This window comes from Diprion similis, chromosome 11 (genome assembly GCF_021155765.1).
Source record: "Diprion similis isolate iyDipSimi1 chromosome 11, iyDipSimi1.1, whole genome shotgun sequence".
In the NCBI taxonomy this organism is placed as follows: Eukaryota; Metazoa; Arthropoda; class Insecta; order Hymenoptera; family Diprionidae; genus Diprion; species Diprion similis.
Window position 1 is genome coordinate 11,924,489 of NC_060115.1, and position 23,206 is coordinate 11,947,694.

The 23,206-nt window shown below is 40.7% G+C and overlaps 2 protein-coding genes across 2 annotated transcripts; both read right to left on the minus strand.

Annotated features, from left to right (window-relative positions):
• Positions 1 to 2,816: 2,816 nt before the first annotated feature.
• Positions 2,817 to 17,574, minus strand: LOC124412551. The gene is made up of 4 exons (XM_046892515.1): positions 17,103 to 17,574; positions 5,737 to 5,822; positions 4,690 to 4,914; positions 2,817 to 4,101 (listed from the first exon to the last, which is right to left on the minus strand). The coding sequence occupies exons 2-4, from the start codon at positions 5,815 to 5,817 to the stop codon at positions 3,523 to 3,525; spliced, it is 885 nt and encodes a 294-aa protein (XP_046748471.1). The 5' UTR covers positions 5,818 to 5,822; positions 17,103 to 17,574; the 3' UTR covers positions 2,817 to 3,522.
• A 1,016-nt stretch (positions 17,575 to 18,590) lies between these two features.
• LOC124412389 (hyaluronidase B-like) lies at positions 18,591 to 22,077 on the minus strand. The gene is made up of 5 exons (XM_046892222.1): positions 21,839 to 22,077; positions 21,448 to 21,662; positions 20,966 to 21,392; positions 20,220 to 20,430; positions 18,591 to 19,293 (listed from the first exon to the last, which is right to left on the minus strand). The coding sequence occupies exons 1-5, from the start codon at positions 22,075 to 22,077 to the stop codon at positions 18,976 to 18,978; spliced, it is 1,410 nt and encodes a 469-aa protein (XP_046748178.1). The 3' UTR covers positions 18,591 to 18,975.
• Between the last annotated feature and the right edge of the window lie 1,129 nt (positions 22,078 to 23,206).

The window sequence follows — 23,206 nt, forward strand, 5'->3', positions numbered from 1 at the left end:
GATGAGAGGGTCGCGCGAGATGTTGTGCCCTTTAGCTGCTGGAGTTATCAGCACGCCGTTCTCTTGGTGCTGATCTCCGAGCCAATTGGGGCTTTCGAAAGTCGGAATCCCATCGCGAGTAGATTCGTTTTCATTCGACTAAGTCTCAACGCAGCCGTTCGTAAACTTCCTCGGTATGTGAGCAACTGCCAAGTGGTATGTACGTGCATCTTAGCTCTGCGAACATTCATCGACAGTCCAGTTAGCGTGACACTTAGTGCTTTATCAATTCGATCAAAGCGGTCGTTCCTAGATATCTCATTTTCTAATTGCCCGTATTCTCATGTGTATATCGATGTCGAATAATCGCTCCATTTTCAATTACCTATACGCCAGATGTATGTATACAGATATCGGTGTTGCTAATTCCTGACGAATTTCACCGACCAACTTCTCTGAATCGAGTTCCAAATTTTCCAGCACTGCAATCGGAGATTGATGGAATTTTGGTTAAAGTATCGTTTACTCGGTAGACATATTCCACACAATTCTTCTCGAACCTCACTACTTTCAGTAACGTAATGATGCTGACCTGAACTTCACTGGCTTTTGAACATTGCCACAATTTATTTTCTTTTTTCATTTTAAACTTCAATTCAACTCATGACTGGTCTATGCATTTTCACCAATATTTGTCAAGTTCTTTGAAAAAATGATTAAACAACTATTCGGGTCCCCACCGTCTCTTGTTTGAGAAATGTGACTCCCTTAAGTAATGGGATACCAACCACCTTCGTCGTTTCTTATGTGCTTGTGGCCGATACGAAAGTAAAGTTGATCACATGTTTATCTTGCGATAATTTTAGGTGAGAAAGTTTCGAAATCAGTCTCACGTAATTCTAATCTTTTAGATATCTATTAAAAATAATTTCTGGATGCAAGATAAGCCGTCTGATCTATACTCGTAAGACAAATATCTCAATAATCCTATCTTAACAATTTTCATTCAAAACCTTATTTATAAGCGTAATTCGAATTGCGGATGGCTTCAGGTCTAATCTTGTATTGAAAAACGGATGCATTAGTACAAATAAATACTGAGCAATTTGAAGCGATCGGTTGTACGTGGATATTGTACACCTGAAACTCTGTACTTGTAATTAATTGCGGTTAACTATCTGGTTGCGATCTTACCCCCAGGTTGAGAGGTACTGATTAATCTTGCAAGAAGCATACCTCGCATATTCCAAGCCCTACCCACCTTCGAGCAACAAGGCATACCTTACTTAAATTGACCGTTATCGTCGTTGTGGCATGCAGGGCCGCATCAGCGGATATTCGCGAAGAAAGTTACGGTTTATGGCCAGAGTATAATTGTTATTATTATGTGCCAGGCAGTATGAGAAGCCATTGAAAGTACTAAACTCGTTGCACCATGCACTCGATTTCTCCGCGAAGACTTCATTTCGCAGCCAAACTCGTGGATAACTGCCCAAGCTTTGGCTATTAAATTGTTGAGATTCAGTCGTTCCTTCAGTGATGTCCAATTTTTAGAACAAGTTGGTGTCAAATCTTGTAACGAATAATGAATATATGTAATAACGAAAAACTGAATAAATAGTACTCGTAAAATGAATTGTATACATGATAGGTTTAAGTTTGAGGCTGATTTGACTGTATTTTCAAATTTTAGTGCAGCAACTCCCTTGATAAAGTAGAACTTCAAGACTTATACAAGGTATAAGACGATAAATATAATTTAATCAGTGTATCACAATACTTGAAAACAATTGATTGAACCAAACTCACGAATTGAGATGACATGTGTTCCACTTGTACTAAATTTTCGAAGAACGCATTAACAGATCTTTCTGTTTTAATAGTATATCTGTCCGTCAGAATGTTCATTTTTGTCAACGATGTCTCGTTACATGATACATTGCTTATTGACTTACCACCTATTCTTGAACAATAAATTCCGGTGCGGAGTGCTTACTTTGTTTATTTAAAAAATTTACTTCTCATAAAGATTGATTATTTAATTGACTGCAAGTCGAACAATATTACAAAATGCTCAAACTATTACGAGTCTCGTATGTTCAGTATTGCTCCATACTTTTCCGTACGTAAAAATTTTTGTTCCTGCAGGAGTGATTTCGATTTTTTGGTGAAAAAATGCCAAGACTTTCCTACGGTTGGAAAGAATGAGATTCTATTTCTGATTGTTTCCAACAGACGACGCCGTAAAGTTGTACATTTATTTCTTGCTTATCACGGCGTGCAGCATTTTCTAGTAATTAGTGACCAAATTTTCTTAGTCCAAGTAAGTAGTTGATCTTATCGGTAGTTGTTACGACATGTGCTTTCACTGTATCTATATTCAATGAGAATAAATTGACTAGTACAAAACGGAAGGTACTAATCTACAGTAAATACAGAAAGACGTTATCATTGCACTGCGCATTATGAAACGACACAAAGTCCGACTTACATAAGCGCTATATTTTAAGTGAAATAATAAAATAAGACTCGGTTATACATATATATGTAATACATGATATATATGATATAGCTACTGCAGAGTATTTTATATAAATTATACAAAATAATAATAAACAAATGCTTAAATTTATTGTTAAATAATTAAAATAATAATTATTATTATTCATTATATATTAAAATTTTCCTCAACAACGAATATTATTATAGATAATAAGAATAATAATTACGCAAATAATAATAATAATAATAAAAATCGCGTTGACTCGAACAAATTGCCTTTTGCCGCATTGTAAAAATAAATAAATTCTTCGGGAATGTTGAGATTCTCAATATAATTTATATAATACATGTGTTTTATTTTTTCGCTGGTCGATGTAGATAGGTATATGCATACAGATTACCATTCGATTCAGACGAGCGACTACTTGGTAGAAACTAACGTTACGTAAGACATAAATTGGTAACTAACATCATTAGTGTCCCAAATATTAGTGCAACAACCAAAGCTTAGGGACCAAAGGTTTTTTTTTTATTGATGTAAGGATTGAAATTCAGCAAGTTTTCTAATAGTTTCAACGATCGCCGTTCACCTAAACCGAATACACAAACTGTATTCGTATCACACATATAGTTCAGTATGTGACAGTACTTGATTCGTAAATATCAAATTTAGGTGTAATGAAAAAACCGTGGCACCTAGGCTTACATATTTACGTACATATAACAAGTATAATAAGATGTTGAAAAACACCCAGCGTTCTACTTAAGATCTAGTCAATTCTTGCCTTCCGCCTAGTTGCACTTGGAGAAATATTTTCAATAGTCTTCGTCGGGTTCACCACAGCTCAATTAATATAATAAAATTATTCTAATATTAATAATCGTAATAATAGTAATAATAATTCATTACGTGAAAGGGTTCTTTCTTTTTTCCTAAAAGAAAAGGCAGTTTATTCCGTTGCCTTTTTGGCGACCAGCGTCAAAGTGCGTACAATTCGTACAAAATGACTTTCTAAAATGGCGGTTAGCAAGCCCTAATTTTCAGAAATCCTTCTTTTTATCCTTTTCGCCGAGGATGTTGTCGTGGTAGCTGATCTCCTGACCCGCAACAGCTGGATGAAGGTGGTGCGGTTCAACGTCAATCTTCTCCTTGACGTCGGGGTCTAAGACAAGGGAATGATGGGGTCCTCGATGCATCGATCCGACGTGATGCGGCTTGTGTTCCGGTTCCCGCTTCTCAAGCTTGACGAGCAGTTCCTCAACGTTCTCGAAATTGTCTTGGGTAATTTCTCTCATCACCGGGCTCACCTTCTCTACTCCTTCCGGTTCCTTCAACTGCCCCAGTAATTGCATAACCTTTTCGGGGTCCAATACCATATCCCTGGAATTATTTCCTGAAGCGTCGATTGTTGGGGTCAATAATATGTCCGGAGTGTCATCGACGATGTTCAAATTCTTGTCCAAATTTTCTTCAGGCAATGGCTCCTGCAGCAACGGTGCGTAGTCCAACTTAATCTTCGATGTTTCCGTACAAGAACTACAGGAGCAGTTTGTGATTATCTGCACTTGCTTTTGCATTGTGATCGGCTTGCTTTCCTCATCTTTGCAATCCAACGTCACCTGGAGATTGTTTGAAAAGAAAACACGTAAATACACATACGCATATATAGGTATAAATCCTGGAACAATACTATGGATACCTGGACTCTTTACTATGTCAATGGCATCGTAAATGTCAGACCATTTTCGATCAATTGTATAGGTTATCATTTTTAGAATCAGAATAGTACTCTACTTCGACATGGCATTTCGTTTATAATAGTTAACAAATGCTCGAAATTACTGACTAAATATTTATTCCGTTTATATCTACATCTAGTAGACTAAAGAAATAATAATGAGGTATCATCGTGAGTCAAATTCCAAACATGCGAGCAAAAAGATGGCAATGTCTTTGAATTATTCTAACTATCATTTTCAGATACGACAAGCGATAATAAAATTAATTTTGCAAGCGAAAACAGTTTGATTAACCAAATATTTGTACTTATAACGCGTGTCGTCACGTAACGTTCTCGTTAAAGTGAATGCCCGTTGAGTATAAGTAAAACGAACTGTACCATGATTGGAAAATGAGCCAAACAAAACTACAACACAATATCGGAGCTGATATAGGTATGTATACATCGAGAAAGTGTGTTTTCTTACCGTGTGCCAGATGCTGTCCAACGGTTGGCATGAATCGCAGTAAGGTCTTATGAGGTCACCAGGTGCTGAAGGTTCGCTGTGCGGTACCATATAAGAGAAGCACGCACCCACGCACACGTTATTATCCAATTCCTGGGAAGAACATTGCGGCGAGGTAACGACCTGCTTGATGGGGGTTGTCTTGCACCAGCTGTGCTTGTCGGGATAGAGTACGATGTTGTGCACCTGAAAACAACAACGCCCCAGTACCGGAGGTTAAATATCGGCGCAGTAAAAGACGGGATGAAAATTTGCATATGGAGTGCTTGGACGAAGAGCGGGGTAAGCCTCCACAAATACTTCCTCGCATCGATAAACGCCACGATAGCAGACATTTACGACTAGGAGGTGTACGGGTTACCGTGCAGGTTAGCCCAACTCGCCTTGTGTATCTTTGTGACTTTTCAACGCTTAACCTTGTCTTCACCAATAAACCTTGTCTTCTAAACAAGCGAGATAAAACGCCCTGCAACAGCTCTGGACCCGGGAAACCAAACGCCCCAGAATCACCACCTTCAATAAATTATCTCTGCTGCTTGCTGCGTAGCTGAAAATCATCCATACATCGACGTTACAATACGCCTCAGCGATGACTAGACCAGGAACTTAAAATGCGTTTTTGACTATTATAAGTCGAGAAATCTTCAGCCGAGCAAGTCCCCAGCTTTTATTCTCTCCGACTTGTTCCGGGTAAGCAAGGTAAAGCAAAGCGAAGCGAATCGTTCCTTAGTATCGCTGAGACGTGGCTTCGTGCTCTTCCCAAGATACATCGCATCCTGTACAATCGGGCCTTGATGCCCATAGAGGGTTGCGAGTCTTTTAAGGACGGGGGCTGCCGCTTGGGCCTCGATTCAAGTCTGAGACCCTTCTATGGGCAGGAAGAGGCTTCGGTCGTGTGCACCTATAAACGCTCACGCACAAAGGCATCTACGGCTTATATCGAATGGGAATATGTCGGAAGGTGAAAGGTTGAGATAGGCATCACCTACCTGGACAATGTCAGCGTACCTTATGCTCCCGATGGGCTCGTAGAAGCGAGAATTGCACCGCCAGGACTGCGAGGAATGTCGATATTGTTGCCAAGCCCATGTTTGCTGAAACAGTTAAAAAGTTTTGCATTTAAGCACGACTGTTAAATCTCAAGATTTTAAAACCCTCATTGATAGATAGCAAATCCGGATGGTAAGACGAAACAAAAATGGACAAGAAAAGTCTGCATATTGAATAGATGGAGGGCCGTTTGAAAAGCTCAGAAAAATGTTTTTCAACTTTAGCTCAACTTTAGCGTGGTGATGGGAGTTCTGACTAGACGAACGCAATGAACCATGGTCATTTAAAATTCCGTTGATTTTTTCGCATGAATGAAAGTTAATGGCTGTTGCAGATACAAGGGCCTCGTGCTGCAGGTGAGGTTTCAGGTCGACCAAGGTTCGACGACCCCTTCGAGTTGCGTCACTTGCTGGTCGGAACACAACTGCACTGCCCTACCCGACTATTATGACCATCCAACAATCGCTCTGCATTAAACCTGCCTAGACTGTAAAACGCGTGAGATGAACATGAAAAATTCTGCTTTACACCACTGACTCGACAAAAAAGCTTGTTCATCGCCTTCAGCACCAAATTGCTTTCGCAAAAATATCGGATCTTCATCTAAGTATCATATCCTGAGAATTGGAAATTGTTGGTAATGGTGGAAATTTAACTTGTCTATAGGCGAAAGGAAAAAGAAATACGATACTAGTAGATGCAACGATTCACTTGAAATAATGTAACCACAACAAAATGTGAAACTGTGTCTAGAAATTTGCATGAAAAATTGGCTATCCAAGCAACAGACTGACCTTCCTCAATATTTGACTTTGTTCAAATTGTTCGAGTTGAAGTAACGAAACGAAACAACAAAGATAAAATTTCACAACTTTTTATTGCTGCGATCTTTGAGTTGGGAATTCAGTATTTTCAGACTGTTTGCTGTCACAGATTTATGCACGTCTTGTGTAAATCTGAAAAAATGATGTAAAACGAGAAACAAAAAACAAAAGTTTTTGCACCGCTAACTTCGGTCACTTCTTGTAAATTTTTCCGACTAAATTGCTGTAAAAAATACGATTTTTCTTCACACTGTGTTTGAAAGTGAAACCAATGCCCCAAGTATGTTATAACTAGTTGTAAAATCTTCTGATGTGATCTCACAATGATTTTCGGTACCCGATTAGATTCTGCAGCCAAGCATCCATTAGACAGCCAGTTTTACTAGCCCTAATGATTGAAAAAAGTTATGTATAAAAGGACATGGTGATATGCCTACTACTCGGAAAGATGAGATATTTTTTTATTTATTATTCAAAGTAGTAAGATTTACGGCTTATAAACGAATCCGAATAAACTCAAATAGACATCGTGTTTCTTAGAGTCCGCAGGTGCCTTGAGCTCAAAAATGCGCAAGATACATACACGGTGTCGTTGGTTTTACGGTTGTTTTGAGGTGCAAAAATTCTCATCATATCCATGAGATTGTAGCAAACATATGGTGAAATAAGAAAGAAGTTGCCGACAAAACGGGGCTGATTAAACGTCGTGGAATCTCACCTGGATATACGTACAGGCACACATATTACACACCATAAACGTGGGGACCAGACAAGCTGACACTAACGAGCACAGAGTGGCTGTATCAGATGCTGTCTGTTGACAAAGGTGACTTTCGTTCTTTGATAGCACGAATTTTTCTTTGAAATACGGCGCATTCCCAACCTTTTGCTTTCGCTCTAACTTGTTGTGTTTTCCTGTTGTTTGTTTGCTCGCGTTTTTTCTATTTTGCGTGTGGCGCTGTATTCCTTTTTATGCCTTTTGCGCCGACGTCCAGCATCGGTGATTTTCAACCGTTTCTTATTTCAAGTTCTGGGAACCTGCCGCAGCCTCTGCCAAGAACGACTCTACACGAAGGTGCTGCAGTGCAGTGCAGTGCAGGATGGCGGCCCCTGTAGCCTGCCTGCGCTGCGCAGCTTACGGTGTCTTTCAATAGCGCTAAATTGCATGTATACAATATATGTAGGCATGCATCGCTACACACGTATTCTCGCAGTTCACACATAACACATATACATATATAATATATACATATTGGTATATATATGTATATACCAGCTCATGGAGCCGCGGCTGCAAACTTGCATGCATTATGCACATGCGGTAGGTATTACATGGACGACTCCAGCGTACGGGGAACCAGTAATTCTTGTCTGCGGGATTCAGCGAAACCTTTATAATGTACCAATGCACCGAGCTGCAATGAAACGGGTGTAGGTATAGGTATACGGTCCTCATCTTAACGGAGGCTTCGTGGCAAACGAAGATTTGAATGGCCGTGCACAACGCGACAGGGACCATCCCCAGGTATCGAGGGGCTCAAGGCTGATTTACAAGGGCCAAAGGACAGCCTGGTATTGTTGGTCAACACCTCGCAGCAAAGGTACTGCCGTCCTCGTTGGTAAGGCTTTTATCGAGGTGCACTGCATAGCCATGAAGCTTTGCAGCCCCGAACTAAACGGGCCGAGAATTTGAACCGGGGCTCTATCTCGATGGTCGGATTGTAAAGGATAGAATTATAAATATACCGACACAGCGAAGCATTCTTCGCTTTAGGGTTTTTATCGAATTTTTAGGGAACATTCAAAAGTTGAGCTTTATTACCTCGGAAATAAAGGGTGGGCTTACGTCTTTTACAATTTATCCATAGCAACAGCTACCGCATGTGATGCCTACCAGACATCGTTTTTTAAGCAGATGTTATTCAAGAATAGGATATGAAATAACGTCGATGGGTTTAATTCTCAACTAAAGGAACACTTGCAGCAGTAGAAAACAGAGAATGTTGGTGGGGTAAATCGTCTCACATGATTGAACAGAATTCCAGGTGCAAAAGCCGCGGTTTATACTCTAAAATGTTTGTTGCATAAAGTCCTGCGTTGATGAGAAATAGAACGAACATGTTTGCATTCTATTTCTATACAGTTCTTCTAAAGTATTCAAACGCCAGAATATCCAAGATGTTACATAAAATTTTTTGATACATCAAAGAAGTATTTCTGGGCACAATCATTGCACAATGACCACGTGTTTCCGGAATCTCTATAATGTAATATACTGATCGGAGAATCCCAAGATAATCGAAAACCGCAGATATCCAACGTCTAGGCATTGTTTCGTTCAAACTCTTACGTAACTGGTTTCATTGTCAGTTTATGATTCAGAACGTGGAAACTATGAAAGAATCCGTTTAAACTTTTATACCTCATCACTGGGATGCAGTTTCGTAATTGAGAAATTTTTTATACATAATTCAGTTTTGAAAAGACGCGCTCTTCGAAGCTATATGGAACTCGACGAATGTACGAAATACTTATCAACATTTGTACTACGTAGACACATAGTAACTTCGATCGTGAGGTTTTGTGAAGAGAAGTTCTGCACGACGTAGTAAATGAAAGTTGAGTCACCCTTTCGTTTCACATGGATTTAATTCTCTTCAATACATTACCAAGACGATATTCTGTAAGATTTGATTTTTGGTTCGATCAACTTTTCATCCTGAACTTCATTGCCGTGGCGGATGGCACAGAGCAGAAGGAATGTGTACCTACTGCAAACAATATCGGTGAATATGAGTTCAGACTACTACAGATTTAGAATACCTACTGGCGTTTCGTCAACGAGAACAGAACTTGGAAAACTTGGAGTTTTTTAAGCAGAAATTTTTTATTTTACGAAGTGCTTAATTGTATAACAGCAAAATGAAGATTCATTTGAAGAAACTTAGATGAGCTTTGAACTGTTGCAGAGATGAATACGAGACAGGATTTCTTTCATGGCACACTTCAACGTTTATAATGTATTTATTAGGATACAACGAGAAACAGAACTTCGTACAACTAGCATAGCGTCTATTTAGTTTCACTGATGGCATCTGTTACAAGATTACAATAAGGTAGCGTTATACATGACAAACGACGAAGACCATAGAATAACAACTATCTAGAAAGTCAACTCAGTCTATATCCTAACTCTGTTCTTGTAGTATAGCCTCTCTCTTATTGGCTTACTATATTTCCAATATGATCAAGATCCTAAAATACATGCTGCAATATAATGAATAAGTATTTGATATAAAGAAACACGTAGAATCTCTTCTGTTATAGTTATTCAAAGTTTCTATCCACTTTTCGCACCTTGGAGTCCCGCATTACCCTTTTTTAGGGTTCCGTACCTGAATACGAAAAAAACGGAACCCTTATAGGATCACTTGGCTGTCCGTCTGTCCGTCTGTCAAAATCCTTTTTCTCAGGAACGGGTAGAGGTTTAAATTTGAAATTAATATCAAATACTAAGTAAAAAATTCAAGTTTCCAAGTCAACGGAATCAAAAAATATGGCCATTTATGTCACGTATTTAGATACTCGCAAACTTACAAATCGATACCTACAGGTTACTTCCCGTTGACCCAGAGTCATGAAATTTGGAGAAAAGCAAGGTCTCACAGCACAAGTAAAGGACAAATTCTGAAAAAAACAATTGACTTTGTCCGGAACCCTCAGGGTGCGAGTTCTACTCGAATTTGTTCGGTTATCAGATCAGACCCGTATCGGGTGCATCACGCGGAGGGATATATTATTTTCTTGAAGCAGTGTACGTTTTTTTTTTATTGGGGTGATTGGAAAAAAGTGATTAAAAAACATTGAGCCAATCTATCCCCGAGAGGGGGGGAGGGGAGGGTCTTGAAATTGACGCCAACGAAGCCCGCCCCTGACAGCTGCAATCTCCGGTCGAAAACCGCACGCCAGCTCAATAGCTCTTTGTTGCGCCTTTGAGCTCGGCACCTCCTCTTCGCACCAGGTTCGCTTCGTTCAGACTCTTGCTGCAGAATTCGCCTTGCTTATTTTTCAAAGGGAATAAAGGGGCTACGTTCAGTCGTGAGTTTAATTTGATTCTTAACAAAATTCGACGCGCTCCGAAACCGCAAAGTGCCCATCCGCCCCCTCCGCCCATTCCGACGCCTCTACCTTCTCTCATAACAATAAGACTTTCCTATATTATATGCACCTCGCTGCCACTCAACGGCGCAACCTTCCTATCGCTTCACAATCAAAGAAACCGTCTCTTATGACGTAAAACGCTCCTCCACGAAGCTTGAAATATAATTTAAGGATTCTTTAACTCTGACAGCTAATTTTTCAAAATAACTTTTCCCCTGCATATCCCTATTGTACACTTGTTAAATTTTTTTCATTAGCCGTTTTAAGGTAGGCAATTAAAGCGAACTTCCAGATTCAACCGTATCGAGTCAAATGTTTCAATTTTTTTCTCCTGATATAAAACAGAGGACTTAAACTACTTTTATTGTTAGTCAACAGGAAAGCCCGAATAAAAATCAACATTCTGTTAGGTACATGAGAAAACTTAAGAAACTCGCCGTTTCAAACGGTGTTGCCAAAAAAACATATAAAGGACACTGCACGCCTTGATTATTTCACTTTAAACTGTTGTTTTCCTTTATGTTTTCACCGTAGTACAGATTTTCCGACATTTCTGGCTACATCATCGTGAATTAATCAAATGGAAAACCAGGCCCTAAATCTATTTCTGATGTAGCAATAATAGCAATCCTTTAACATGCTACGGGCCATACTTTTAACGTTTAGCAACATTATGACGATATTAATATATAATTCGCAATTAACGTACGAGCAGATAATGGAAATGGTAAATTATTTGAGATAATTAAATAGTGGCCTGAGACATAACTAACTCCTGCGTATAATGGTCCAAAGTTCATTCCCGTATATCCTCCTGGATCATTCTACAACTTCCGTTAATACGATAAGTTTCTCATTCCTAGTAAATGTCTACTTTCCATTGATTTGATCCTACATAGGATTTTCTTGGGCATCATAAATAAAAATTTGTCCGGTATATTATAGGATCAAGGAAAGTCTTGGGTAATAGAGTCAGGAGTTCATCATCTCTTCAAGTGACACAATTGCGATGAATGCTATAAATTAAATCACGAGTACTTTTCGCTCTTCGCAGCGCAAATTTCTAAAGCTAAAATTTGTTGTTGGCTGACGTGCAATTTGAATCTTTCATGCAAAAATCAATCATCGATTAATGAAAGCTAGCGCGGTTCTGTTCTTCAAAGAACCCAATACAGAATTAATTATTCAAGCGCCTTTGAAGTTCGTCAAAGACGTGTGTAAACATAATTTACATTTAAACACATCAATTTAAATTGAACGCCTGAGATTGGGATGAAGCTGTCCGTGATGGCAACACCAAAAGTGCAAGTACTGCTATGAATATACATATAGATAGCCATCGGTATAATAGGTATGACTTGAAAGACAGAATTTCATTAGCTGGCATTTGACTGCAGTATACAATATACATATATAGGTATGTGTTCAGTGTCCATACTTACATATAGTCTCGTGCAATAGTTGTCAGTTCAGAGTAAATACATCAACGCGAGCGTGTGTAAACAGGTATGTATACCCACCAATATGAAATAGACGTGTAAAAGCGCAACGAGAAAGTGCCGAAATTAAAAAATAACGGAGATCTCGATAAACAGCTATACCTTATTATGTGCCTGCCTATACATACCCACGTGTATTTATACAGGTACGTGAACGTTTAACGATTATGCCACCATGATTTTACCTCGGCACACACGCATGCATGCCTATGTATACGTATAATATAAGGTTATTCGTTTGCTACACCACATATCAAAGCAATTACGTAGTGTCCGAATAAACGATTTAGTAAGGCGTCGGCAGAATAGGGTTACAAGCCGAACGGTTAACGTTCCTTTTAATCTACCCGATCGTATCCGTAATTACACGAGATCGTTCCACAAGCTGCATCCCTTGGCCATCTGCGAGCTCGTTTAATATACATTCGAAATACGTAACACACGTAGTAACTCCGTTTGTCCTCCAGCTATCAGCTACATGTTCCTATCGTGAGACAGAGGCGGTGTAGTTTACGACTTGATACCTGTAAGTGAATCACCAGATTGTCGGATTTTTATTCAATTTCACGATTATTAGATATGCATACTCAGAAAATTCTGAATTTATAAGTGCGGGATTCGTTTTACGATAAAAATTGTTACTTTCAACATGTACGCTGGAGTAAAAAATACGCTTTGCTGCAATTTTGAGTAAAATTGAAAGGCGAACATTGAGCTCTTAGTTTTGTATTTGTTGTAACTCTGGGGACGTTCCGTAAAATAGACAAATTCTTTCATCTTTATGCTGTAGCTTTCTGAAAGAACCTTAGGCTTTCGACAATTTCTTTAACATTCCAGGTGAATTTCTGCGGCAATATTGAACTCACTTGTAGAAAGTCTTCGCAATGATTCTGATCCGGTACTTTGTTTTTTTCCTGAAAAATTATTATTCTTCGTAAATGTCTCTTAACTTTCATCTTTAATTTCTGATATCTATATTTTTCAAAAATACAGATTTGATTTACATAGTCAAAAAACGTCGAGAATTTCGTATGGAATTGTTCTCACGGTACAGTCGCGATTCACAGAGGTCTGTAATGACATTAAATTTTCCAAGATGTAGTATGGAACAGGATATAATATCAAATCAAGAGCTGAGTAGAGACATTGCTAGTGCAAAGTGTATAACCACGTAGCAGCAGCTGCAGATGAGAAAAAGCGGTCCCCGCGATCATCAGAATTCACCCGAAACGTTTATAAGCTTCCAATCACCAGCAGCAGTCGCGTACTGCATATTCGCGATTTTTGCCGTGAGTCAACGGTGGAGATTTCGCAGAATTATACAGTATCGAAGAGAGACGAAAGAAAAAAGGAAACAGAAAAAGATGTAATAAAACAAATAAAACTGAAGCGAACGAGTCCCCGCGCAAACGGCATCACCACCATCTGCCCCACCGTCCCCGTTCGTCTGTAATCTGATATTGGGATAGGTAGATGCCTTCGCGCTGTACTAACACACATACATCCGTCCCATCATGCGTACTCGACGCTCAACAGCATTAACATCGCGGCATGCGTGTGGCTGTATACGCGTGTATAATACACACCGAAGATCCGTGCCTCGCCGGGGCCGGATCACCTTCGACGTCACCAACCGCAAGCTACCAACCCGTCGCTCCAGGTGCGCTCTTGGTGTAGGTTTATGCTCGTCGTGCATGTGCGCAAGTGCCTTCAAACGCGCGAGTCGGGCAAAAGTAAAGTTTGCGCAAAACTGCGGTGGTGGGCAGCATGAAGTTGGCGCATGGATGCTAGCAGCAGGTACCCGCGTGGATCGGGGCCCGTAAGCGTCGCGCGAGTGTAGATAAGGAGGCTGTAACCACCATAACTCGGCGAGTGACACCCGTGAAAACAAATATATTCATGAGATTCTTGGGTATTTGCCGACGGCTTTGATGTTTGCGTTCTTCGAAGAATACCTCACAGTACTACGCATCCTCCTCGGGCATTATACGTTAGTATGTATTTCTCCTTCCTCACGTTTATATTGGCTACACCTCGCTTGGTCGTAGGCCTTGCAAGTACCGCGACGCAACCATACAGCCATGACGTGCATGCAACGTAGTCTGCCACCGGATGATTCTTGAAATGATAAAGACAGCCGCAGCCCTTGGGCCATGTACAAAATATTGTATTTGAAATATTATATTTTGATATTACTTGTCGATACTCGTTCGCTTTTTCAGCCAATGAACATCGCTGCAGGTTTCAAGCTTCAGTGAAGAAATCGACAAGCGAGTCGCCAAAATGGCGCCGTAACGAAAATACGACGATCGTCGCGGCGGGATGAGAAATTCCTGTAGGATGCAAATGCAAGAATATACTGAGTAATATGTCGCATGCACAGTACATGTATTATTTCTGTTCCCCATGAGAAAGGAACGGTTTTTCTCAATTATGGCACACAGGCTTCTTGGGCTTTAATTTAGGGACTACATCACTACGCAGCGGCGGTTTGTCGTACAAGCCATTGTTTTTCGAACGGTAACCTTGAACGTCACGGAGAATCGGAGAACTCGTTGAATTAAATATGATGATACAAAACTTCCAATTTCTGAACCAATGAGAAAGAAATGTACGAACTGCGTAAACCAATGAAATTTCAGAAGTATGTTATTTCGATCTCGTAAAGGACGTGATGGTTCAACCTTTCGTAACCATATAACAATTCTTAATCGTGACAATGTATGTGTAGGGAGAAAGAAAGTGAAGGTTATATTTATCGAACGTGTTTTTAAATTAGGTATAAAAGCGATGATCATTCGATTACTCGGCGACTGGAATTAAACAAGTTTAAGAAAAAAAAACAACAACAATATCTATACATGTATACCTAACAAGTGCTAGTTTTTTACTTCTTTGAAGAGCAAGAAAAAAAGAATCACGAAACGTTGGGGCAAACTGATCGGAAGAGGTTATGTCGTTATGACCTTTCTCACCGAGGTGTCGGAATGGTGTCCGCGCCACCGAATGCGCGGTTGTTAATTTATTTCTAAGCGATACTATTATACCATAGGTATACAGTATACATACATACATACATAAACCTATACATATATCCCTGCGAGACAAGCCTCGGAAAAAGATGTGCAGTCCCCTCGGATATACCCGCCCATTTTTAAGAGGTGGGCATTAAAAACAACAATGTCATTACATTTTAACGATCTGTTCCGCGCTACCCAACTATAAAGAGGGTATTCTCGGTGTTGGTCCATGCATGAAGATACAGAGGCAGAGCACTGGCTCCTCCACACGCATTACTTTCTGTATAGGGAGGTATACGCGCGTGGTGCGCGGGCGTCGAGCGTCGAACGTTGGGCCCTGGGCCCCCCTGAGGGCCCGTAGGGCTGAGTTTCGGCCGGCGAAGAATCTCCCACCCCGGAGCCTCGTACGCGGGAAGAATTAGTATGGGTGAAACAGAAAAAGAATAAGAAAAGTTGAGATGGCGCCACACGTCGACCGTGTTTTCGGGGCATCCTCCCTGCTGTTGTCGCCTTTTTTTTCTTCTTCCTTCACCCTTTTTTTTCTTCCGTCTCTCCACGTCCTATCCACCCGCCTCTTTCGCTCCCTTCTTATTCGTAGAGCTCCTCCAGGCACCGGCATTTTTCCCTCCTTCTTTCTCCCTCGCGTGACCGCCTTTTCTTTATGTATCGCTATCGCGTAAGATCTTATTAACTGGCACCCACGCGCTCCGGTGGACCACAGAGCATCGTGCGTCATTACCATATTTATGTTTGGAAAATGCGATGCATTGGTAATCTTCCTCCTAGCTATACGTACACGAAGGCCCAATGACCGCTCTTCCGTTGGATCCTCATTGCGTGGGCAACAATCCAGGCAGCACGCTGTGGTTCATTGTACCGATCGCATGATATTTTTCACTATTATTCGTTTCAAATGTAATTAATATGATATCATGACTGGATTGTTTCGAAATCGTTGCTCTTTTCCTGGTCGATAATCAACCTCGCTCAACCATAAGTGGCATATCGGTATCTAAGTATCCATGATCGTCGTCCTATTCTATTATAGTAACTTCTCCGCGGTTAGTTTCCTTATGTCCAGAGATCTAGTGTTTAGCTTAACTATCGCATCTTGCCATTTTTATCATTTACGCTTAAGTATAAATGCGTAGAGCAATTTTACACATCCGCTAAGAAGAAACGTGTTGATCGTATACATACGTCGGTAATTATTGGTGTTGTACCTATACGAATGTGTACTCAACGTCTGCCGTGGATACAAAAATTTAAATTTCAAATTTGTCGCGGTAGACAGTCATCATGTCTCGGCGTATCACTCGATTTTCAACAATCGGTTGGGTAACGTTTTACGAAAGACAATCGAGAAAAGACAGGAAAACAAGCTTCAACCATGAACATCAATCGAGTACTAGATGAAAAAATGACTAAAGATCTTCGGCAGATCGTTGTTAAACATTTGTGCTGGTTTTATTCGGTCGGTCGTCGGCCGTTGCCCCAAGTAAGAAGCAAGCCGGTATAGGAACTTGCTGGGAAATCGGCACGGAATATTAGCGAGGTAAAACATGTACAGATGGTGGGGGGAACACGGCGTGTGTGTATGTCTGCAGCTCGGTAAGGCCGCAATTCTTTTGCGCCTAAAGCCAACCAGTCTGACAAGCCTCCTAGCTAGCTCAAAATAGATAAATATCAACGATGACGTAAGTCGCGAATCGAGGATTAGCATGACGTATGATAATATCCGATGCGTGATTTATTGGCGATAACTGAGAACGGGGTCGAGAGTAAATGAGGGTGATGAAAAACAAAATATTGAGACTCACCGGAAAAGAAGGTTGTATCTTATGTACCACCTCCGCTTCAGTTAGCTAGACGATAGAAAATTGAAATATCGCGATTTGCGATCGGATTTACACTCGCGTGTTTATCTCGCTTATCAATTCGATTAATATACCTACTACGTACTTCTGTAGTTAAAAGTAAGCGAACAATGCAAAGACGCGACTCTGATACTCGACTCGCGTGTTGATCCTGCGTGTAGAACGATTCGGCGCAATTGGTCGCGTACGAGATCGGATCGGTGACCGTCCTCGTCGCGATCGAAATCCTGTCTTTTAACGGGGTCCCTGGTGCGTCGCGCGGAGGCTGCCAGGAGCCGACTGAGCCTGGTCAAGCTGCAGATCTCGACGGCCCCGTGGCGGTGGCGGCGTGCTGTTCCTTCCTCTCCTGGACTCGGGGCCCGATCTCGACTACCTACGACCGTCGCAAGAGACTGTTCCGAGGAGACTGTACATATAGGAGGAGACTGTAAAAAGCCACATCGCCCGGGGCCTTACACTTCGAACCAGTAAAACTTGTCTTGTCCTCTGACGCTAAAGTGCATTTTACACGAGGTTCGACCGAGCGCCGCATTGTCGCTATCGCACACGCGAGTGTACCGGCCAATTCAACGAGGATCGAACCGTGCAGCAACGCATCACGGAGAAGGTGTCGATCGCATGCGTGCGTTTTCAAGAAACACACCTGCAAAACCAAAAATCAGCAGATGGAAAAACATAGCGGAATCGAGTAAAGCCAACGCGTCGCGCGACGCTATCGCGGGCCCCAGAGTTCAGAGAAACGGAGTTGAATAGCACTGCCGATTTATTCTCACGGCCACCCGTCGCGCTCGCGCGGCATTATCGCGCATGCGTGTTTCGAGTCTGACACGTGCGGGCCCAAATCGTAGAGGGCCTGCGTACAGATGCACGTTTATGCAAGGACGTGTGAGAACCGACGAACTGTTCGGTTCAGCGGTTCGGATACGTGACTTCCATTGTAGGGAATGATAAATTAATTACAGAACGTTCGTTGTGAACGCGGCTTGAAGAGTTAGTCTCGGACAGTGTATATACGGCTTCCGCGCCCTGTCATAGGATTCTCACTTTTATTTTACACGACCGCATGATTAATAGCAATTCTTTTACCTTTTTATGCGACGGCGTATAGGGCCTATAGGTGGATACCTGCAGCGCACACGTCTTTCGCCTCTCAGGCACGTTTGCGTGTGTGCAGATATAAAATATACGAGTTCTCCGGTTCAGCTGGATTGATTTCAAATTAATCAAACGGAAAGTGACGAACTGTACCCACACTATGTCGCATACTCACACGAACGCACCTTCGGGTACTGATTTATTAATCCCTCGTTCGTTTTCTGCAACACCGGATTGACATCGATTCTCGGTATGTGCATAATATATGTATATAAATTCTTCAGAGATTTCACCCAACGTATGTCATGTGACAGGTATAATTTGCAATTTCTCCACTTGGGTGGTAAGCCATAATTTATTCGAGTTTTATTTTTACAATATGCCTATATATATACATCGAGCTATTTTACTTTTTTCTTTAGTTCTTTGATTACTTAGAATAATGTGACCGTTACTCTTACACTTGCAAATACTACATTGTATAAAATATTTACATAAAGAAACATGTGTGAAAGCTAAGCGAAACGCGTCGTTTCAGCCATTGGCAGTTGTATTGACGGAAGAGCCCAATTTACGAATCAGTTCGAACTGTTCGTTGCCATTGACTTTATTGTTCGCGCTCTCTGTAGTGCAGTGCCGCTCTGGCTTTACAAAGTAACTGGTCTAGGACCAGTTATAATAATTACACAACATTAGTATTTTCGCATAACCCTAATGAGCGTCAAATATTTTGCACTATAAAATTGATTTTCACACTACTCGACCGCTCACTCTCCTCTTCTTCAATCTCCATACTCGTTTCCGTTGAAACAGTCGTAGTATAATAGTCAGGTCCCTTTTTTTCTTCTTCGAGTTCTCTAAAATCCAATAGAGATCTTTCCTCGTTGAATTTCCGTGCGATTGGACCGAGCGTCTCGTTCAGATAATCCTTGAACGCCTGACACTTCAGTTTTGTGTTCAGGTCGTTGGAACTTCCCCATATCACGATTCCGTCTCCTCCTAAACTTTTTATTGTTTTAAAACCGTCGTACACGTCATCCTGTAAAAGACGAATTTCAATTATGTAGATTTTACCGATGATTGCATTTCTTCAAATTATCTTACGGTTAGTAGGTTTGAATGATTTTGGTAATTTGTTTGCTTGTCATTTTCGACGACAGTGTGCAGTGATCTTGATTTAAGTGAATGAGTACCCCTTTGATTCAACGATGCATCGACAAGAGATGAATATGTATTGTGGAAACATTGTTATGCACTCAGTCTAGTTCGTTTAATATTTGCAAACTGTGATTTGATTGTTAGTGATCTCTATCTCTAGGTCGAAGCAGCTCTGATTTACGTCACGTCAAGGCTCGTTGACGGTTGTAAAAGACTCATTCATGAAACCGCTGATATCTAGTACTGTCTCGTTATCAAAGGCGGCTGCAGTATGAATCACTGCGAGCGTCGTCAGATGCATCTATATACGTCAGATAAGGACAATTTAACTAAGGAGTATTGTGGTCCACAAACGTCGACACATGCAAAAAATTAGACACGTGGATTTACTTCTATGCAAGTGAGTTGACATTGTCAATTTTTCATTCTATTATTTCAAAATATGGTTTACGACAATTGAGCTTACACGTGAATCGTTTTAGCTGCAAAATTGGTACTGAAATGAAATCTCGCTAGATCATAAAGTTATGAATGATATTTCAGATTTTTCGACGGTTCATAAAATTAACACTTTTGCTTCATTCGCAATATTACATAAATGGTCGCTTGACTTCCGAAAAACTGTATATCGGACACGAATTTCTAATACTTGTGCATTATTAAACTGGAATCGTAACTAGTCATCATCAAATATATAAGCATGCTAAGACCTGGATCATTGTTTTCAGATTTTGATTGACTGACCTGCAGCCAACATCGTTTCATGAAGATTTAGGCAATCAATTGTAAAATCAAATAGTGACTTACGTTTGTCAAGAAATCATTGTTGCTATCCTGGTACTTGTACCAAAAATAAGGCATCACTGGTTTTTTTGCAGTCTGTTTAAACATGTTTGAAATCCTTATCGCCTCCGTCAGTCTGCCAGTGATGAGTTCCATTCTCTCCTTGTGACGCAAACTTGTTCTCAGATAAACGGAAGGTAGGAGGACGTTCTGCAAGTTGAACAGCCAAGAAAGTCTGAAAATTAGATCAAGAGCGATACATGTCAAGTGGAAAACAGCCTATTCGCTCAAAAGCAGATAAGAGCACTCAAATATATACACTCGGGTATTGTGTTTCACTCTTGCTTTGATTTCTACACGCGATTCCAGTTTCCAGTTGCAGAGTCTATCCAACTCGAATGAATATTCAGAGGGAGGAAACTGTGCAGTCATTACGCAACGCCAATTGCGCCAATTACTAATAATTATTGCGAATGGCGTCATTACTATGTCTAAGTATCAGCAACCACATACGTATACGATACTACTGTCATTCCGTTTGACGCAACTTAAATATGTAATCACTGTCTTCTTATGCGAACAAAATCTCGAGAGGTACTGAAGTCAACTACAAGCTGCAGGTACTCTACTCTAGCACAAGTACTCAGCACTGTTACATAACTTGCATTTACTTACGACCCGCAGGGTGGATGGAATTTACATTCTTTTCTATTAGCAAACGTATAAATCCTTTCAGATCGTTTTTTTTTTTTTTTGTTGCAAAGACACACCTGTTGTTCTCCTTGTAAATTTTCGGGCTGCAGTCAACCGTTGGAACTTTTGGCGTCAAATTGAAGCAGTAAGGATAAGTGTAGTAGCCCCACGACGCTTTCGGTCTCAGAGTACGGGCGAGACGCAAGGTGTCCTCCATGAAGAGTCGACCTGATTTTTCGAATCGCGTCGTCGCCTCGTTGACGACTCGATTCTTATCCCAGAACGGATGTTTGGCTCTTTCAATTTCCGTTGACAAGTCGCGATATGGAGCAAGCGAGGCCCAGTTCTGCCTGAATATGGGCCTCCAGCTTTCAAAGTCGATCACAGCGAGCCCCGAGAAGTTGACGTCCTCGATCTGCTGGTCCACGTGCTCTCGGAAGAGTTCCAGGTGCAAAGTCACGTTTCCTTCCTGAGGAACACCTCCATTCCTCCTCAAAGTGTGCCCTGCAGTAGTCACAGTTTGAATAACCGTCGTGCGTCAAATTCCGGAAAAGCTTACCGTTTTCGTCCTTCAGCAATGCTGGAAAAGCACCCGGGTCGTAAAGTATCGCAATCTGGTCACCGCGGAAATGATCCTTCTTGTTCTGCAGTATCCCAAACTCGCGTACTTCTTCGAAGAACATCCCATACTGGTGACACATGAAGGTTGGAACGTTCCAGTAGACGTAAAAGCCGCTTTCCGAAGTACCCGAGACACCAGGCACCTGCATCAAACTGAATCAGGTTATCGTTTTGTCTCTGAACCTGTACCAACGAAAATGTATCACGAAGAAGACGTTTGCAGCTCATTGCCCATAATTCAATTGATCAACTGATTCACCCCGAGTTCCTGCAGTGGATGAACGTTTAATGATACCAATGATTTGAAAGTAAACAAGTTTGTTTTATACCCAAAAAGTGTAGCATTTGATACGGTGATGAAAACGGTGATCAATGTGCACAGATTAAAAGTTTTATACTCCATTGCAACCGAATATTTGTCAGACTCGTTTTTTATGTACTCTCCTTTTCTCTCTGGCTGAGGATTTTCGTACAACGGCATGACAAATGGTTGCGTTCGACTGAATTCCCCTTGATCTAAGGCCACCTTATATTCCGCATCACATTCCCCACCATTTCCACTCGGCATCCGATGTTATCAGCATTGCATTTTTTATTTACTCGACACGACCCTACCTTGTATTTTTACTATCCCTTTTTTCTCTGTACTCTTCAACCTTTCATTGAACAATTTGATTAGTTCCCAGCTATTGTGAAAAAGTATACCTATCGGTCATTCGGATCGGCCATCGGCTTAAATAACATATAACGTGTTTACCTTCGAATGAGCAAACTTGAATTTACCCAGTGCTGCTGCAATTTTTTGCTACAAAATTTTGCTATCAGTGTCTGTATGAAGCGTTTGGTGTTGCCATAAAAACTAATGACAATTGAAAATTTCATTTGTCATTCGATAGTTCTGATTTTAGGTAAAATCTCTCTCGCTCTCCTAAGAACATTTGCAATTGAGTGTTATCTTGTTCATGTATCGCCAAATGATCAGTACCTAATTTTGAAAAATTAAAATTGAAACGACATCTATCACTTATTGTAGAATTATCCTGAATCACATACGGAAAAATAGCCAGCGTGATTTTTTGTAATTTCACACTTATTGTAATGAATGGAACGATTCTGCTGTCAGTGAGGAAACTTTCGAATAGCTGTGTGTACTCTTTTATCGCAGAGAAGAAGAGTGTTAAATCCGGGAAATTCCGTTTCGTTATAAAATATCCCACTAAATGTCTGCGTCTTTGTGATATCGTCGCAGCATTTATCGAAGTTTGATCCGTCGCTTTCGGCGAATTTGATACGGCAATAATTCAAGCTTTAGAGAGTCATCGACCCTGCCATTTAAAATCTGCCGTTTAAATAAGGTCTTATATACTATTTTTGGCGTCTATGAATTGAATTACAAATTTCTGCCATTTCCAAAGCGAATGGTGAAATAAAAAGAAAAAAACAATCCATATACACTCTTTTACCACTAAACTCGCATTTTTAGTCGTTGGTACGATCTTATGTCACATGTCACACATCATATATCTATTAGGCATATATTATTTTCCTTATAATTCTTACGAAATTTATTATCTCAATAGGATTATCTCTTTTTGCCCGATAGCGTTGCGATCATTTCTACTTTGGTCGACAGCCAGTTTCAGCATTTTCCTTATACTTGGCAAGAAATCATCCGTCATAGATATCGCGTAGGCATG

Coding starts and splice junctions, on each gene's coding strand:
- LOC124412389 (XM_046892222.1), bottom strand. CDS start 22,077: ATGCCGAGTGGAAATGGTGGGGAATGTGATGCGGAATATAAGGTGGCC. Junction 21,663..21,838: donor TCAAATGCTACACTTTTTGG/GTATAAAACAAA, acceptor AACCTGATTCAG/TTTGATGCAGGTGCCTGGTG. Junction 20,431..20,965: donor ATTTACAAGGAGAACAACAG/GTGTGTCTTTGC, acceptor TCTAATTTTCAG/ACTTTCTTGGCTGTTCAACT.
- LOC124412551 (XM_046892515.1), bottom strand. CDS start 5,817: ATGGGCTTGGCAACAATATCGACATTCCTCGCAGTCCTGGCGGTGCAA. Junction 4,915..5,736: donor GAGCCCATCGGGAGCATAAG/GTACGCTGACAT, acceptor TGTTGTTTTCAG/GTGCACAACATCGTACTCTA. Junction 4,102..4,689: donor TGGACAGCATCTGGCACACG/GTAAGAAAACAC, acceptor AACAATCTCCAG/GTGACGTTGGATTGCAAAGA.